This window comes from Oryza glaberrima, chromosome 2 (assembly GCF_000147395.1).
Source record: "Oryza glaberrima chromosome 2, OglaRS2, whole genome shotgun sequence".
Classification (NCBI taxonomy): Eukaryota; Viridiplantae; Streptophyta; class Magnoliopsida; order Poales; family Poaceae; genus Oryza; species Oryza glaberrima.
The window spans coordinates 12,074,681-12,095,090 of NC_068327.1; the positions used below are offsets into that span (position 1 = coordinate 12,074,681).

Sequence of the window (20,410 nt, forward strand, 5' to 3'; positions counted from 1 at the left end):
CTGCAATTAAAGAGAATTCCAAATCTTGCTGAAAATTTTATAATATTTTCGGTAGAAAAACGTGCATTTCGTGCAGGGCGTGTGTGTAAGCTGCGCACCAACGCAGTTACGCAGAGCAGCCTAGCAGGTGCTGCGACCGCGAGCTTGAGAGCATTTTCATTTAAGAATCTCCCCCTCATCAATAAATAAATTCAAACAAAAAAAAGGAAGAAGGAAATTTCTGAAAAGGTTCGGCAGCTGAGCTCAGCTGAGCTCTGGTCCGAAGTCTTCTTCTTCCCCCATCTTGGACGAAGCCGCGTTTTTCCACGGCCACCTCCCCCTAACATTCTCCCTCTTCTCTTCTCGCCGCGTTCAAAACCCACCTCCTCCTCCTCCTCCTCCAACCTCTCTCCCCACCTCGCGCCTTTTTCGCTATTTTCCTCTCTCTCCCAGCGCGCGGCCACCGCCCTCTTCTTCTTCCTCTTCTTCCACCACCACATCGGCGCCGCCTGTCTCATGTGGGCTTAGCCATGACGCGGCTCGCCGTGCGCTCTCTGGTGGTCTTGTTCTTGGCTGTGGCCTCGCCGTTTCTTGTTGCTGGTGGTGGTGGCGCCAAGCTCAACGCGTCGTCGTCGTCGTCGCCGCTGTACGGGATCGAGTTCCCGCCGTTCAACGCCGGCGTCGCGGATGGCGGATGCGACGGGAAGCTGATGGTGCAGGGGGTGGAGGAGGTGAGCCGGTCCCCTTCGCTGAAGCTGCATATGACCCACCGGTCCGCCGCCGAGGCCGCCGCGGCGGGCAGGACGAGGAAGGAGTCGTTCTTGGATTCCGCGGGGAAGGACGTTGCCCGGATCCACACGATGCTCAGGAGGGTGGCCGGAGCAGGCGGAGGTAGGGCAGCGACGAATTCGACGCCGCGGCGCGCGCTGGCAGAGCGGATTGTGGCGACGGTGGAGTCCGGCGTCGCGGTCGGGTCCGGGGAGTACTTGGTGGATCTCTACGTCGGTACGCCGCCGCGGCGGTTCCAGATGATCATGGACACCGGCAGCGACCTCAACTGGCTGCAGTGCGTGCCCTGCCTCGATTGCTTCGAGCAGCGCGGCCCGGTGTTCGACCCGGCGGCCTCCCTTTCCTACCGCAACGTCACCTGCGGCGACCCCCGCTGCGGCCTCGTCGCGCCGCCGACGGCGCCCAGGGCGTGCCGCCGCCCGCAGTCCGACCCGTGCCCGTACTACTACTGGTACGGCGACCAGTCGAATACCACCGGCGACCTCGCCCTCGAGGCCTTCACCGTCAACCTCACCGCCCCCGGCGCGTCCCGGCGCGTCGACGACGTGGTGCTCGGCTGCGGCCACTCGAACCGCGGCCTCTTCCACGGGGCCGCGGGGCTGCTCGGCCTCGGCCGCGGCGCCCTCTCCTTCGCGTCCCAGCTCCGCGCCGTGTACGGCCACGCCTTCTCCTACTGCCTCGTCGACCACGGCAGCAGCGTCGGGAGCAAGATCGTGTTCGGCGACGACGACGCGCTGCTCGGCCACCCGCGGCTCAACTACACGGCGTTCGCGCCGTCCGCGGCGGCGGCGGCGGACACATTCTACTACGTCCAGCTCAAGGGCGTCCTCGTCGGCGGCGAGAAGCTCAACATCTCGCCGTCCACGTGGGACGTCGGCAAGGACGGATCCGGCGGCACAATCATCGACTCCGGCACGACGCTGAGCTACTTCGCGGAGCCGGCGTACGAGGTGATCCGGCGGGCGTTCGTGGAGCGCATGGACAAGGCGTACCCTCTCGTCGCCGACTTCCCGGTGCTGAGCCCGTGCTACAACGTGTCCGGCGTGGAGAGGGTGGAGGTGCCGGAGTTCTCCCTCCTGTTCGCCGACGGCGCCGTCTGGGACTTCCCGGCGGAGAACTACTTCGTCCGCCTCGACCCCGACGGCATCATGTGCCTCGCCGTCCTCGGCACGCCGCGCTCCGCCATGTCCATCATCGGCAACTTCCAGCAGCAGAACTTCCACGTCCTCTACGACCTGCAGAACAACCGCCTCGGCTTTGCGCCGCGGCGGTGCGCCGAGGTGTAAGCCGGCGCCGGCCACGAGAGGATCCACCAATTTGAAGGTCCTCATTTTGATCGAATTCGGGTTTAGGTGTGGCCAAATTTGGGGCAAATTTGGGTGTAGAAATTTTGGGGGCGGAAATTAAAGGTCAGGAGGAGGGGGTTGACACGCAAAGTTGTATGTAGCACAAAGGTTTCGAAATCTCCAAGTAACAGAGATTTTTTTAGGAATAATTAGGAATACTTTTTTACCAAAAAGATTGCAGTTTGTATACAGATTTTGGTTCAAAACATTTCGCAAGAATTTTCTTCTCCAGCTTGCTCTGATCTCTCTGGTGTTGATAGCTTAGTAGTACAACTAGTAGTATTGTTAGGATCGTGACATATTGGATCCTGTCGTCCTGTTTGTGTGTGATGGTTCCCCTTTCTGGGTGCAAATATTATACAGAAATCAATCATCAGAACAGTTTCTTTTTTCTTTCTTCATTGCGAAACGTGACCGCTCAGGCATAATTGAACCGAAATCTCACCTGGGCATAGCTGAGCAAACGAATTGATACAGAGTTACAGGGTATGACATGATTGCAATCTTTCTTCCTGATGCCGTGGAGGCGTGGACAGAAACAGTGTTCTTCCCTGGTGGCGTCAACGTCTCGTCTACTAGTAGCCGGTAAAGAACAACTGAACAAGCTGGAAATCTGCAACGCCGCCTCGATCAGAGTCGTGTGCCGCTCGGCGAATGCAACGCTGACACCGCGGTTTTCTTTTGTCAACTCATAGGCGCGCGCGTGAGGAGTTGGTTGGATTCGTTCGTTGGTCGAGCTCGCAGAGAATCGCAGGTGGTTTTGCTTTGCTTTGCTTCGGAGCGCACGACTCGACCTACTCGCGCAGTTCGTTTCGAGCGCGCGGTGGCTGGCGGTGCCGATCTTGCCGTCACAGCCTCACAGGTGGATTGGATGGGATTGGATCGCATGGTGATGGACCGCGCGCGAGCTGGCCTAAGGTCTCCTATAAGGTGAGTCAGCTAGCTCATAAATCTCCACATCAGTTTTTGTATGATGTAGAAGAGAGAGAAGATAAGGAGAGAGAATGCACTATCTCTTCTTCAAGAGCTAAGCTAGTAAAGAAAATGTGAGAGGAATTGTGAAAACCCAAAGCATTTTAAACAATATGCTGTGAGACAATCTATTGGAGAGGTAGACTTTTTGCTATTTCTTGTACGAGGTGGACAAGTATGAGCTAGTGCACAAGCTCAACCATTAAAGGAGGCCTAATTGCTGGGCTAGCTGTTTCACTTTTTTTTTCTAAGAAAAGGGATTGGAGGTACGAATTATTCTTTCTGATTTAGTCTACAAATTGTAATATTCAATGGAGAATTTCAGGACAGTTTGGTTCTTTTTCCATTCAAAATGGGGTTGATTCGTGGGTCTGTGTTTTACCGATTTCTAAGACGACACGTGCCGGTTTGAGATCGTGTAATATTGCCTAGATGGCTGGATGGTTCTCAACCTTCCGGCCGGTCCGGCAACAGCAGCCTGGTTCTCGGAATTTTCCAAAAAACAGTTGTGCCTGCTAATTTACGCATCCTCGGTTCTAAACCTGATTGGAGTAATTAATTAGCATATCTGCTGAAGAACACATATGCCCTACTAGGAATCTAGGACCTTGTCAACAAATCACTACTACTACGTCAATGACTGCCAGGTGCCAGCTAGGATAAGTACTGTACTAACTTCAGTTTCTCATGCATAGTAACTTACTTCATCCGTTCTAAAATATAAGTATTTTTAGCATAGTGACAAATCAAATATTTTTAACTAATAATAGCAAAAAAATAAAAAAGATCAATCATGTAAAATTGATGTTACTAGATTTATCATTAAACAAACTATCATCGTATACAACTCTTTTTATTTAAAGCATCTTACTTTTATAGGTATTGTTGGTCAAAGTAGCATCTCGTAGACCGTATCAGGATCCAAAAATGCTTATATTTTGGGACGGATGGAGTAGTAAGATATTATCTCTGTCCTAAAATAATTGTAATTCTAAAATATTTAGTATATATTAAGGTTTGAGAAAAAAAACTGACATACATGTGTAGGTTTTTTTATGAGACAAATGAAGTAGGTAAGAGTAGGAGAGTGGTTGATGGTATAATAGGGAAAATTTTGAATGTGAAATGATTGATCGGGCAATTAATACTCTACTGTGACAACTATTTTAGGATTAATTTAAATCCTATAAAAACCATTATTATGGTATGGAGGTAGTAACCTGTTTGGCACAGCTCCAGCTCCAGCTCTAGCTCGGAGCTCAGCCAAACAGTTTCAGCTCCAATAAAACTAGAAGTAGAGTTAGGTGGAGCTCTCTCACAAAATAAACTAGAGTTGTGGAGCTGGTTTTAGGCAGCTCCACAACTCCACTCCAGACTCAACTCCTGGAGTAATATTTAGGAGTTGGAGCTGTACCAAACAGCCCCAGTAATCATAGTACTCCCTCCATCCACAAAAGTTACACCTATTTCACATTTGAGTTTTTCCAAATAAGTTGTTTATATTTGTAATCTTTATTCATTCAAAACTTAAATGAAGAGATAAATTAAATGTTTGATTAGAATCCAAGAAGTCATCTAAATACTTATTGGTTGCATGCTTGCATTTACTTCTTCATTTTGTTACTTTCAAAATGATTTAATTTCTTCTTGGTCTTGGTGACAAAAGTAATAGATGTAACTTTTGTGGATGGAGGGAATATTATATAGAGCATCTCTGTTAAGAACCAGCTGGTACTCCCTAAGTAGATGACGTTCCAAACGTTAATTTTTTTTAATTATTACAGAATATATATGATACAAAGATTTATAGCGAAGATTATTAATATTAATAGACTAATCCACCATGAAAAATACATTTGTATAGTTTAATAAGCTTTATAAATATATTGTTAGAGAAATTAACAATTAAACATATATATTGAACCATAAATCAATGATCTAAAATATATTTTACTACTGTAAAAATGAAGTTGTCCCCTTCTCACCTCTCCTAACCTATCTTTAATTAACAGAAGGTGCACTGCTATTCATAAATCCATTCAAGGCTAAACAAAGTGGAGGATGAAAGTGAAAGGGAAAACACGGTAGTCATGGTCTAACAACAGAAGTCGCCGGCCGGAAGTCCGTACGGTCTGGGTTGGTAGGAGCAACGAACGGACGAACGATCTAGTTGGAATTGTATACTCCCATCGTTTTTAGACGCACCGACCAATGCAAACCCGGTGCGGTGCCGGTGGCCGGAGGGATGCTGCGTACGTGCCATTGATTGCCCCCATAAACTCATCTACCTCGATTATATCGTAATCGTTTACCCAAGATCGATTGATCGATTTAATTGCCATCAGAAACTGCGTATAAACATATGCGTGCGAGCATTTCCAGGCTAATCTGCACTGGAGTATGTCTACTAGGTATGGAACTGCGTTAAACTTCACTGTAGTCTGTACTAGTATTAAAACCTGTGACTTAGTATAATGGCATTTTTTTTTGTTTGTGCAGGTTTTTTTTAAGTAAATTGTGGTATTACACGGACTTGTTGGTAAGTGTAATCTACTACATAAATTTATAAATTTATAAAATACTTATTTTGATGCATAATTTAGTGCGCGTAATTTAGTGCGCGTGGACTAAGACCAAATGAACACTACATAGTTAATCTTGTTTGATTTAGTTGCTGATAAGTATACTAGATAAACATATATCATGTCTCCGTTCAATAAAAAGATAAAATGTGAAATAGTGATAATAAAGAAAGATATAAAAAAACTGAGCAATAATAAATGGTTAGAAATATGTGAAATTCTTCATTTCAATGTTGAGGGATAAACTGAGACCAAATTTGTACCGAAGAGATTATGATTATTCTTTTTTTTTGTTATATTAAACAGAAGAGACTATGACTACTCCTTGTGCCGGCTCTAAGTTGTGTGGTCAACAGAAGTACACCAAAAAGAAACAAGACATCAACCTATCCATAATAACACATTTACTACTCAAAAGAAGTAATGCCTCCAGTTGATTCCTTGTCTTCCGTTCAAATATTTAAGCTAAAGAACTGCTGACGAAAAATATGAGGCCTAGGAGATTTGCTTAACTCCAGTGCAGTTTCAAAGCTCGCCTTCGGGTGTGTTAGCGTGCCAGTTGATTTGATCCTGCAACCAACAAGAAATAGAGAACTAACTAAAATATAACTAAAATAAAGGAGAATTAACTATACTTGCAATGCATATTTGTTTTAGAATAATCTATTTCCACTTGTACTTAGATTCTATCTATCTGTAGAGGAAGAGACACAATATGGAGGAGAATCGACATCAAAATACTCGAACAAACAATCAGACGTTGTCGAGAATCAGACTTGTGGAGAAATGGGCCAGAAACTTAGAATTGACACGATCAAATGGGCCCATAATTCACTGATCTTAGTCTAAAAGCAGAACAGGGGACGGACTGCCAAGTACTGGGCTGGTTGCCCAGCCGAGGGTTCGGCCAAACCCTGGGTTTGGCTAAACCAGTCCCAGCACCGTTTGATCCAGGGCTTTGATTAGACGGTGGGAATTCACTCCCAATGGTAGTTGGAGGGTATTACCGACCTTTCCAACTACCACAACCGTCATTCTTCAGCTATAAAAAGCCATCACCTCCTCTACTCCTTCACACACTCAAGTAAGCTCAAGATATCTCTTCCACACATTAGTTTAGTATTCTAGTGCTAAGTGAATTATAATAGAATAGCTCTCGGAGTCCTCGGAGTCTTCGGAGGAATTTCGGTATGGCTTTAGTAGTTTTCCTTCTTTCTTTTGTAAGACTCTCGGAATTAATGAAATATTATTCTTTATATACTCTCGATACTTTAGTATATCTGAGTATTGTCTTTACTTTACACCTGTATCGGCGCAGTCGTATAGTTAGCCTACCAGAGAGGTGCAGTGGTGTGGGTTTAATATCTGATCACTCGGTTACTATATGTCATCTCGAGGGATGTAGAGTAGTATTTAATAGTATAGATGTGGTGTCTAGATTATTAAGTATCATTATCTGGGCATATATGTTACGGGTCAGTCGAGGTGGGCCGCTGATGGTTACAGCTCAGTACGGTTATTCCTCCACGATATATTCCTAAGAAACTTTCCTGGGGAGGGTAATCCTCCATATTTAGCCCCGGTTGGATGGCAATGACAGGTTGTCGTAAGAAACTTGGCAACCTGGGGTGGTCTCTCGAAACACCAGGAGGGCACTCTTAGGGAGTATTGGCTATATGGTTGTATATTAGCAGGTGTAAACTAAAGTTGAGTGTATACTAGAGTTATAGGAATTGATTGTTTTTCTATTTCTTCTTCCACTTAGTTTAGGAATGATTAAATGAGATATATGAGTGCTTTGCTTCGTGTCACTCTACCCATATAAATATCTTAACCCCTATTAACGCCAAAATTTGGTAAGCCCGAAGTCACCGTTGGCCTAGAGTCAGTATCGGCTTCAGAGTCCTGGAATCAGCCGATGGGAATTATCAAGTCGCCAATAGCCGGATTCTTGCTATATTCGGTTAAGGAAATTAATCTATTAAAGGAAGTTTATCCAGAAGTGACCGAGTTCAAGGAGGATGCGGCATAGCAGTTTATCTATTAATTAGGCAGTATTTGTTAGTTTCCTTTTATCTTTAGGAATGCGTGTTTAGTGTCCGATAAAGACTTTATGTTTTCCTTTTATCTTTAGAAAAGTTTCTTTCTTGTTCTACAAGGACTAGTATCTACTTATGGGTATCTACTTATGGGTATAAATATATACACCCGGGGTCATTGTAATATATCTCTCGATCAATACAACTGCTCTTGGCGCATCGCCACCCTCTTTACTGAGATTTTTACTTATCATCCGGCGGAATTTGGCACCTGACGCGGGGCTGCATCGGTTCAGTTCGATCTCCGGCGAAGGGGTAAGTCCTACGTTCTGCTGGCCCTGGTGAATCTATCGGCTACATTGGTGTTGTTCAAGGCTGCACCGCTTCGATCTCTTGGATCGCTCTGGTTTGGTTGATATATTTGCCTACCTGATATCTCAATTCTATCTCTAATTGCATTGTGTTTAGAGACGCATCGGTTTAGTTGGAACTGTCTTAGTTAGGTCCGATCTTCTGTCTTAGCAGATATATCTTTACAATCACAATGCTATTATAAATAAATTTGTTATATCCATCATATTAGATAGATCTATCGGCTTATCGAGTATTAGATTATCATATACAATGTCGTGCTGCATCGGTTAGGTTCGACCTACTAGATTGTTGTTGATAATATAAATCTTGTTAAGCCGATAGGTTCATGCTAGTGTTTTATCGGGGTGCTAGCCGATAAGTTATCTGGATGTTGCATCGGCTTACAAGGATTACATACAAGTTGGATTTAGCCGATCGCAACAATGATTTTATTGTTTATCTAATCTTATGGATTTAATGACATCGGACCTCCAGCCGATGTATGCTTTAACCTTCGGATCGATGCTTATCTATCATATCATTATTAGCCGATTGGTTTATACTGGATTATATTACTGTTATATTTTATTATCATCAGCCAATTGCCTTTATATCATTATCTACATTGGACATATAGCCGATTGCTCAAAACCCAATCGACATCGGCTGGGATTACTCCATCGGCTTGTCAGCCGATCGGCTATTTGATCTACTGTATACATATCTTGTCAGTTGTAGGATCAAACTGACTAGCACGTCCGCATCTCATCGAGATTTGGACCTGCACTTGAGCTAAGCAGATCTCCCAGGCCAGCGTGTGTTTTCTGCGTCAACAACCCCTGCCTAGACTTTGATTATACAAGTGCATGTATACATTATTAGCATAGTTCTCTCTTACAATCTTTCATTGGGATTAAATAAATACGATACCTTGCAATACTCCCGGGTGAAATGCTATAATAGTATATCCGTGCGTTTGCGGATTCTTTCTGTGAATCATATATATACCAGGACCATTTCTAGCGCCATTGCTAGGAATTTATATTTCTAGTAATATCGTTAAGAAATACTAAAAGTGGGACACGCAGTGGCTGGCGGTGGAGATGGCTGCCAGCTCAGATCTGACGCCGCTCGCCCACTGCCACCGCCTACCATGGTTGGGTCGCCAGCAAGCTCCCTCTCCTCCTCGGAGGTCGCCGGCTTGGCTCCGGGAAGAAATGGGAGCGGTGGCGAAATCCCCAAATCCATTGTCTCCTCCTCCTCCGCCGCCGCATGGATCCAGCTGCCGGCTCGCTAGATCCAACGTCGGGGGCGACCTCCTCCACGGCGGTGCCGGGTGCGACCTTCTCTGTGGCGTCCCTGCCCAAGTCGGCAACTCTGACTACGCCGCGCGCCTCGCCGTCCTCTTGTCTAGGCAGGCCACCGACGGGATCGACGACGACCAGATTTGAGCCGCGCTAGATGCTAGCGACGACGACCCAAGCTCCTTTCGCCTCGCTCTCTCATCGACGAGGTCACTGTCGCCGTGGTTGACGAAGCAGAGTAAGAGGAGACAGGAGAAAGAAGGAAGAAAATAGAAAAAAAAAAGAGATGGATGGAAAACGTGACGGCAATGGCACGGTTTTAGTTTTGTAAAATTCTAGTGGCACGGTTACGAATAGACGAATTGTAATGGTATTTTTCTGAATAGGCAAATTTGCAGTGGCATGGATGCTATCAACCCAAAGAACATAGATGATTCATGACTATATCATATAGTGCAGAGGTAGGCAGAAGTTAACACAAACACTATAAAAAATATTTTTTTGGACGAGCACCCAATAAGTAGCAGACGGACCAAAAGTATTCGCGTCTACGAAATTCGACTCTCATTTTCCCATACAGCTCCTTAAGAAATCCGTATGCAAAAAATATTTTTTCCCGGACGGACTATTTAAAATATCTGCACATGAAAATAATGGTATTTTCACAAGCGGGGCTCTAACTCATCTGCATGCGAAAATACCCCCGGAAAATTCCTACTCTTTTTTTATTCACCACTCCTCTCTCTCTCCCTCACCCCCACTCCTCTCCCGGCACTCTCTCTCTCCCACTCCTCTCCCTCACTCCTCCTCTCCCCACCTCCTCTCCCTACCCCTCCCTCCTGGCAGCGGCAGTGGTGACGGCGACGGTTTCCTCCTCTTCTCCCTCACTCCTCCTCTCCCCTCTCCTCCCTCTCGACGGCGGTGGAGCACTCAAGCAGCAGGGGAGGGTGGAGGAGGCGTGCGAAGGCACATATCTGACGGCGGCGGCCGTCGCCCGCGCGGATCCGACAGCGGCCACCCTCCACCCACGTAGCAACGACGGATCTGGCGGTGGGGAGGCGTGGTTGCATCGCCTGTGCGGATCCGACGGCGGCCGCCCTCCACCCGCGTGGTGGCGGCGGATCCGGCGACGGCGACTACGACGGGAGCGGGCGGACCTGGCCGCACCTAGCCCCCTACCTCGTTCTCGCCGGCGTCGACGGCTTCAAGCAACGACGGTGAAGATGACAGCAGCGGCTTCGAGGGTTAGGGTTTCACCATTTTTGGTTTTTTTTTTGGTTTTTTATTTTTGCGTACAAGCGATGTAAGCACCCGCACGCAAAAATCGGACTTTCGCATGCGGGTGCACCACCACACGTAAAAATAGTGATTTTCACATATCATTTAGTGTGTGCAGATCACCCTGCTGCCTGCGAAAACCGGGATTGGATCGTATGGAAAAACCGGATTTGTAGTAGTGTAAACTCATCAACTCCACATCAACTCCACATTATGTACAACTCTCCCTATCGTGTTGTAAACATATTTTTTTGAGAAAATACGCAAGATATCATTTTTTAATTTTATTATAAAATTTTGATACTTATAGATACTTTTTTAAGCACCAGAGAAATTCTTGTGTTATAATATGTAGGTTTTCAACCATGCAATATTGTTGGATTACACAAGCCACACTAAACTGCAATAGATTTGTACCTGAGAACAAACGCTGGGCCAGGCAAGAATCCCTCTCCCGACCACGCCGTGTCGTTTCTCTGACCTATGGAAACGCGAGCACAGGGGCATGTGCACTGACCGTACGTGCTGCCGACCTGGCCTTTCGCCGTTCGATTCGGAGAATTTTTGCTAATTCGGGGCTTAATTTCTCCTCCTTTCCAGCTGCCTCATTCAGGGATAAGCCCGGAAGCAATATCAATTATGGACAAGACTTCCTTGCAAATTCCATGGAGGACATTAAGTTAAAACCACAGCTTAACTGCAAACAAGTCAGTACCACTTGACTATTCAGATCTGTAGGACTTTGTGTGTGCGCTGCTCACTTTCCTAAGCTAGTTTTGTCAGCCACGTTCGTGTGATGTGAGTTGAGTTGGTAACCAACTGATCAGCTTTGGACCATGTAAATGGATTAAAAGATGGCAACGTTTTTTTAGCGGCTTCTCCAATGAGTCACGGTTGTGTGCAAAATTGATGCTGTATGGCTTATTTTAGTCGATCTAGCACACCGATTCAGATGCTATATTATACTCTTTTCGTCTTAAAAAAATATTGGATGAGATATTTTTTTTATGCAACAAATCTTTAAAAATATCCAATCTAATGTTAGATTAGTTTTTTAACGAAGGAAGTACACTGACCACATATGACACCAGTGGCGAATCCAGAAAATTGATTCGTCGGTATCGTAAGTGTCATAGTATGCTAATTATGTTTAGATCATAGTGTTAGGTCCCCATCGGTTGGCTTTTTTTCTAATAAGCCAAAACGGCTTATTAGGAAATAAAAATAAATTTATAGGTAAAACTTTTATATATGTGTTCTTTATAACTTAAAAGCCAATCCTGAAAAAATACTACATTGAATATATCTCAAAATTAATCTCAAAATTAAATTTGAAAATTTAAAATTTGGCTTATTCTTTGGCTTATTGGACCATCCGATGGGAGCCTTATAATATGTGGATAAGCAATTTAATTATAGATTTTGCCGAAAGTCGTCGGTGTCGTCTGACACCGGTCGTTATACTGTAGATCCACCCCTGTATGACACATTGCAGGACACATTGCAGGACTCAGGGCGGTAACCAGTATGTATCGGATAAAGTTTAATAATATTCTTTACTTTTAGCTAAAACAGTAAACATATCATCCACAGTTAATCTAATCTAATAGCTCACCTATATAATAATAATAATTAACTTTACATATATACTACTCCCCCGTCCCTAAAATGAATCTAGAACTGGATGTGACACATTATATTATAATGAATTTGAAAAGAGACATGCCCAGATTCATTAGACTAAAATGTATCGCATCTAGTACTATATTAGTTTTTTTATGTTACTAAGGGAGTACACCGTTAATATATGGCACACATCTCTCTCATATTATTTATTAGAGCTCGTGCTGTAGCTGGCTACAAACCTATAATCTGTTTTTCTTCTTTCTTGTCTTCACACATGATAGATATGATATGGTAATTTGTATAGGTCCACCTATATAATTTTGTTGTATTCATTCTTTAGAGTCTTAGAATATACATACATGACGAAGTAATCCCTACATCCCATAATATAAGAGATTATGAATAGATGTGTTATATATGCCTGATAATACGAATCTGGATAGGAAAGCTCCACTTATATAATTTTACTGTACTATTTCTTTAGAATCTTATACTTCCTCCGTTTCACAATGTAAGTCATTCTAGCATTTCCAACATTTATATTGATGTTAATGAATCTAGATAGTATATATGTCTAGATTCATTAACATCAACATAAATATGGGAAATGCTAGAATGACTTACATTGTGAAACGGAGGAAGTAATATACAAATATGACAAAGTACTGCCTCCGTCCCATAATATAAGGGATTTTGGAGGGATGTGACGTATCCGTACTGATTGGACAAATAAAGCAAGCAACATTGCACAAAATCCCTAAATTAGCTATACCAAATAATATGCGATTTAACTAGATCAATCACCGGCCTATACTATAGTTGGCACCGGTTCTTATTCTTGCCATAAGTACAAAATTTACATCATCTATGCAATCCCCTGTCTAATGTGCAAACATATACTAAGGTCACTCCCAACCCTCCATCTAGAATGGTGTCTATGGCATTAACTACATTGCCATGTAGGATTTTTAGCTTATGTGGCACTATATTAATTAAGAGAGAGAGTGAAGAGAGCAAGAAACTGGGTCTCATGCAAGACACAGCTTCAACACGAGAACCTATGCACTAGACACTATCAAGTTTTGCATTGGGAGAGAACAGTGTCTTCATAATAGATGAAGAATAAATATGATTGGTAGAGAAGAGAGATGATGTATTTATTAATGGTCCACTTTAAGAAAACCATGGGTTGTAGAGTCTAGTTTCTATTGTGATGTCTTATTGACATGGCACCACAAACACTGCTTATGGACACTATGGGTTGGGACTGCCCTAATGGCTGTGTTCGTTTGGTAGTGTTGGGAACTAATCTTCTGTGCACGGAAAATGGAGTGGTTCATTAGCGCGTGATTAATTAAGTATTTACTTTTTTAAAAAAAATGGATCAATATAAATTTTTAAAGCAACTTTCGTATAGAAATTTTTTTTAAAAAAAACACACTATTTAGCCGTTTGAAAAGTGTGCACGTGGAAAACGAGATATGTAAGTTGGGAAAGTTGAGGATATAACTCAGCTGGTGTTAAGTCTAAAAGGATGGTTGTCTTAGTTCAATGTAACTATGGTAAAAATACCTGGCCGCAAATCAGTCATGTGCCTAATCTCCAATTCGACAAAGATATAACAACCTATATCCAGAATATACTATATTTTAATTTGGATGGCGATCGTCAACATGCAACATTGACCATCACCTTTTGGTAGACGTGTAAGCAAAAAAATAACGAAAATGAATGACATGCAAAGAAAATCAATAGTATCTCACCAGATATGTAATCATGTCTTTTTTTTCATTGATCATTTTAATTAGTTTTCGACATATCAGTAGTCAAAGTTAGATAAGTCTTGAGTCGCTAATGTAATCTATAGCACCAATCGACTGGAGAAATTATGAGCAACAACCAACAAGTTAGTTTTGTTTATTTCAATGTTGCCGTTTTGAAATAGTGAAAAATAAAAATATGCAAATTATATATGTGGCCGTCCTGGCCATGCATGTGTTGAGGCCGCAAAAATGGACACACGTGATTCTTTTTCCCCCAAAAGGAAAGAAAATAGAAGAAAAAGGGAAAAGGAAAAACACGTGTGCAGCGACCGTACACTTATCCTTGAAGTTGAAGTTAAGATCAGACATTAGTACAGACCAATCAGCAGCTCATCAGCATGGCCATGAACAGAAGAAAAGTCATTGTAGGGTGCGTGCTGATGTTCTCTTGTGCCGTTACAGTCTTACAGATATACTATTAGTTGCTTGCACTATTAGCTTTGGCCCGTATTTATGGGTGTTTCTTCCTCTTGTTTGGTTGTCTTTGTGGCCTTTTCAGCCTTGCCCAACACCAACCCCAACGCATGCAAAAAGGGCTCGCAACCATGCTAAAGTGGAAAGGAATAAGTCTATATTAGGTCCCTCATGTCTTGCCCCTGGTTAAATCGCCTTCCTCAATCACAAAACCGGTATAACGTCTCCCTCATTTTCAAGAACTGGTGTAAATTGACTCCTTAGGTGGTTTTGAAAGTGATTTTATCATACGTGGCACTCGTGGGACCCACATGTCAGTAAGAAAAAAAATAAAAAATTTACACCCACACATGTTAATCATCCTTTTATTTTGGTTTGATCACATCTCTCTGTCCCATTCTATCTCTCTCCCTGGCGGAGTCGTCGTCTCCGGCGAGCCCTTACCGATCGCTTGCAACCCGTCATGAACACCGCGGCATATCTGTTCGCTGTGGCCGGGTCCTCATCGGGGTCTCCTGGCCACGGCCCCACCTCGGGTCAGCCCGTTTGGTGACCAGATGGTTAGCCCATTGGCTTTGTTGAAATTTAATTTATTCCGTAAATAAATCATGACATTGCATATGTAAACTAGCATGAACGCATCATTAGATCTACACATATAAACTAAGCAGTAAAATATGAACATATCAAGTATACGCAACATGTTGAATATGTACCGAGGGTACCGGAAGACCAGTTGCTCAGCAGGAATTACTCGCGGCTGCAGGCGTTGACGAAGGCGTACAACACGTGAGCGAACAGGAAGACGAGCCGTTGTGGTCGAACAGGGAGCAGTCGCACGAAGCGCTTCCCAAAAACCTTATTGTCGCCTTCTCCCGGTGCAGGTTGTCGAAGACAGAGGTTCCGGAGACCTGCTCTCCCGATAGCCGGTGCACGCCGATGAGCGGCATGGAGTAGGCTACGAGCGATGGCGCATGTCACGCCCGGAATTTCTATCCAAAATTCCAAACGCTTACATGTGTGTGAACCCTCGTCCAGGAATCAGCCGAGGCACACAATAACAAATTGATAATAGAGTACAATTATTACTCTAATTAATAAGCGAATAAAATGTCATTACAGAGGTAGATAGTTCCTCTCAATCAATAAAGATCTAAACAGCGGAAAATAAGGTAAACGGCGCAGACGACTCCACTCCACAGGCATCTTGACCAGGGCTACACCTAATCCTCCACACCATCAGCATCACTGTAGGACTCCTCCTCTGATGAATGATTGCAAGGTGAGTATATGACATACTCAGTAAGCCACGCAGCAAATATGCAAGTGCACAGGATAACAAAGGATGGCATAATAGGGTTTCGTTTGCATAAACAGCATTTAATAAACATTTCAAAATTTAATAAAACAGTTAAGTAATAATTAAACAATATTAATCCAACGCTATACAACATACCCTGTTGCATAGGCCCAACCAATCTGAACAACCATCCCGACTGCATAGTTCTATCTCCAAACCAGGAATATACCATTCCAAACCAGGAGCTAATCAAATTATTACCAGTTATAGCATCTTTTATTATGATGAGAGGTGTGGGACTAATCACGAAAGACATTGTTAGACCCGCTCGTAACCGCGGGCACGGCTATTCGAATAGTTTTACTCTGATCAGAGGTGTACCACTGTACCCACAAGACACAGCCCCACATGTCACCATGTGCCTCAATACCACCACGGTACCTCGGAGAGGAGCTGTGACAGTACCCCTCGCACAACACAATCCACCACAGTGCACCGTTCCTGGATCATAATCACTCCCTTATAAACAAGGCATGGACTCCCCAGCGACCCCCGTGGGCTTATCTCCGCCACTTCTCAGTCTGGTGCCCCGCAATGAACCATACTATACAAAAGGTAAAGCCGTTGCCCACGCTGGCTTGTGGTTGGTACGGTTAATGTTTCACAACCGAAACTCGTGAACCGGTCCTTAATTGTCATGAGCACGACCAACAAAACCATGTGCTCACAACCCACCATTATCAGGTTTTAGTTGGCAAATTAATTAATTAACCAATCATGATTAACCATCATAAGTTATCATTAAGCCATCATTAAATAATAGTGAGTCATAAGTTATCCCAATAGTGTGCTAATGTTTCTAAGCATGGCTAAGCAATCATATCTAATATCTAGCTGAACCAATATATAAAGCCCAACTAGTCAAGTTATAATAACCCAAGGTATCAAGGAATAAAGTAATCAAGAACAAAGGGGCTATAACAAACAATAGGTTAATTCCACCCAATGACATTCGAAAATAAATGCAATAGTTGAATAGAAACAATAGCTTTAAACGGGATCAACATGCTCAAAGGGTTGTTTGGGATCTGTGTGACTTGCCTTGCTGGCCTCGGAACTCCTCAAATTCTTCTCCTGCGAAAACGGACTCTCCGGAAACGTCGGAATCTAAACAGAAAAGAGCAAAAACACCAAAACAGCACATAAACAAGCATGAACAGTACATGTGGATATTTTTAACATGTAGATCTCAATTTTAGAAAAATTTAGAGACTTGAACCAACTAAATCCGAGCTAAGATGAATTAGTTATGAATTTTCAAAGATTAAATCGGATTAAATCATTTATTTAGATTTTAATTGAATTATGACGCAATAATGAATTATTTTTGAAAAGGAAAAGAGGATTTATTGCGTCAGCGGCTAGGGTTTGCGGTGGACCGGGCGCACGGCGACGGTTCACGGGAACGGACGGCCGAGATTGATCCATCCAAAACGAACGGCCGAGATCGATCGGTCCACAGCCAGACCACGGCGGTCGGCACCGATGGCGTCAGCGGTGACGTCATCTCCGGCAGTGGCTCGGGCGCGCCTGCTCGCCGGCGAACGACGGCGCGGCGGCGCGAACGGAGAGCACCTACGGGTAGCGGACGGCACGGCGAACTCACCGGTGACCAAAGCGACGGCGGATGAGGACCGGACAACGTCGGCGACGAGGAAGAAGCGGCGGCGACCTTCGGCTTGACGACGGCGACGGTGTTTCGGCAGTCTACGGCGACGACGGAGGGGCGGACGAGGACGGCGACGCGACGGCGACCACGACGGCGGCCTTCCCGAGCGACGGTGACGACCGGAGCGACGGCGGCGCACGGCTGGAGCGACGGCGGCGACGGCGGCGTTAAGCTACACGGTGCTAGGGCTCTACCGACGACGAGAGGCGAAGGCGAGGGTGGCGACGGGTAGCGGAGACACCGGGGATCCTTTTAAAGGGGCAAGGAGGCGGCGGCGAAGGCCCACGGCGACCGGCGACGCGAAGGAAAGGTTAGGGTTCGGGAGAGAGAGACGAATCCGATTCGAGATCGAATCCTCCGCTTTCCAAACGATTTTAGCCGATGATTCCAAAAGAGAAAAGATAGAGGAGATCGAGAAGATCATTTCCCCTCTATCGATTTCATCGGAAACGGAAAGGATCGGCCGGATTGGAATGGCGGCGGTGGCGCGGCGCGGCTAGGGTTTCGGGCGGCGGCGGCGGCGCGAGGAAGACGAAGACTGACAGGTGGGCCCCACCTGTCAGCGGGCGGACGCGCGAGCGGGCGGCGGCTCGGCTGCAGACTGGGCCGACTTGGGCCGAGGAGGAGAGAGAGAGGGTTTTGGGCCGACTTTCGGCCCAAAGCCAAAAGAGACTTATAGAAACCTTTTTCAATTTAAATTATTCATGAAATGCAATTCCATTTATTAAAAATACTTCCTTAGCTCAAATAATCCCAGAAAAATCTAGGAATTATATAATTGAGTTATCCTGTCACCTGACATCCCGGCCTAGGGCTTAATAGGATTAATGGAATACTCATATCAACAAGTTGCAACTTCTTTTCCGGAAGCCAATCTCCAAAGAACTCCAGGGTTAAGCATGCTTGGCCTAGAGCAATTTGGGATGGGTGACCGATCGGGAAATTCTTCCCGGGTGCACACGCGTGAGGACAAAATGTGCAGAAAAGACATGTGTTGGTCTATGAGGGCAGTCTATGACCTATGAAAGCTATCAGATGTAAGCGGGCCCGGCCTGGGAGAGGCGGGACGTTACAAAATTTGGGATGGGTGACCGACCGGGAAATTCTTCCTGGGTGCACACGAGTGAGGACAAAGTGTGCAGAAAAGACATGTGTTGGTCTGTGAGGGCAGTCTATGACCTATGAAAGCTATCAGATGTAAGCGGGCCCGGCCTGGGAGAGGCGGGACGTTACATCGCAGGACAGAGGAGGAGGCATACCCTAGATTGATTTCATGTCTATTGCGTGTAGGCGGCGGCTCGGTTTATATAGAGAAAGGTCGCTTGATCAGGGCGCCCGCACGATCTCCACTTTGTGTAACCGAACCGGATAAGTCGCGTAACCTTCCCTAAACATAACAAATCCTTTTGTTTTCAGAATGTTTCCAAAACAAACAAATCCAAATTTTCCACAGCAAAACAAAACTGCAAAAGGAGGCTGCATCTGCGCAAGGGTGAGGAACCAATTTTGGCGAACCATTCGACGCGTACGTCGTGCATGCGCGCCGCCATGCCATGCCAGGCGAGGCAAGCGAGTGCGCGCGTGTTCCCCCTCTTCTCTCCACCTTACATGTTTCAAGTGGCTAGGAGGGCATCCTCCCTTTTAAGGAGGTCCCCATGCATGCCATCCCATGAGGTGGGCTTTTGTGATTTTCCAAAGAATTAATCTTCGAGTGGGCTAAGGCCCATCTATTAATTCTAACAATCCCCCACCAAATCTCAAAATCTCACTGAGATTTGCCTTTCCCAATGTACTGTTTATATATCAGTGGTTTGATGGAGACCGATTAAGGTTGAATATCCATCTAGAACTCCAAGCTACACTTACTCACAACTTGAACAAAGGACTATGCCTTGAATTGCAAGTCTTGTGCAAGCAAGTTTTACTCAGAGTTTTATCTGATACTAGACCGTCTGTAGACTACCCCTCAGGTGGAGCATATAAGTCATACTCTTTGGTCTTTTAGTAAGCTTCCTAGAAGATTCACCCAAAAGCTCCATAGACTACGACCAACAGTCAAGCTCACAAAGGAGAGTTCTTTCAAGAATGCTTTGCAGGACAACATCTTCGCTAATTAAAACCAACAGAACTCATTAAGGCATAGCCAACCTGCCTTGCAGCTCACGAGAGAACATGCATCTTCACTTAGAGAGGGTTTATATTGGTACTCTCCTTCAGTTAACTAATGGCTTGTTCTTCCTAGGACCTAATTCACGGGATCTTCGATCACATAGACTGGGTTACCACCATAGTATAACTCACATGGGTCTCAAACCCATCTCCTTCGATGCATTGTCTATCACATTTCGTGATAGTCCCTTCGTAATGGGATCTGCTAGGTTTCTAGCTGTTTGGATGTAATCCAATGTTATCGTCTTCTCACATGTCTAGACGACTTCATGTTATCCTTAGAACTGTTCACTTTGATAATTACAGTTTGATTGTCACAGTTCATAAGAATAGCCGGCACCGATTTTTCAACAACAGGCAGATCCATCAATAGATCACGCAGCCCTTCTGCCTCAATAGTAGTAGTATCCAGTATCGTCAGCTCTGCTTCCATGGTTGACCTCGTCAAAATGGTCTGTTTGCAAGACCTCCATGAAACAGCACCACCACCTAGTGTGAAGACATATCCACTAGTGGCTTTGATCTCATCCACATCAGAGATCCAATTAGAATCACTATATCCCTACAATACCGCAGGATACCCAGTATAGTGAAGCCCCAATTCCATAGTACCTTTCAAATAGCGCATCACTCGCTCAAGCGCACACTAGTGATCATCTCCCGGGTTAGAGGAAAACTGGCTCAACTTGCTCACAGCAAAGGAGAT

General features: G+C 44.8%; 1 protein-coding gene across 1 annotated transcript; it reads left to right on the forward strand.

The window, feature by feature from the left end:
- Window positions 1-241: 241 nt before the first annotated feature.
- LOC127761242 (aspartyl protease family protein 2) lies at window positions 242-2,546 on the forward strand. The gene has a single exon (XM_052285508.1). It carries the CDS (start codon window positions 510-512, stop codon window positions 2,052-2,054), a length of 1,545 nt encoding a protein of 514 aa, XP_052141468.1. The 5' UTR covers window positions 242-509; the 3' UTR covers window positions 2,055-2,546.
- Window positions 2,547-20,410: the final 17,864 nt, after the last annotated feature.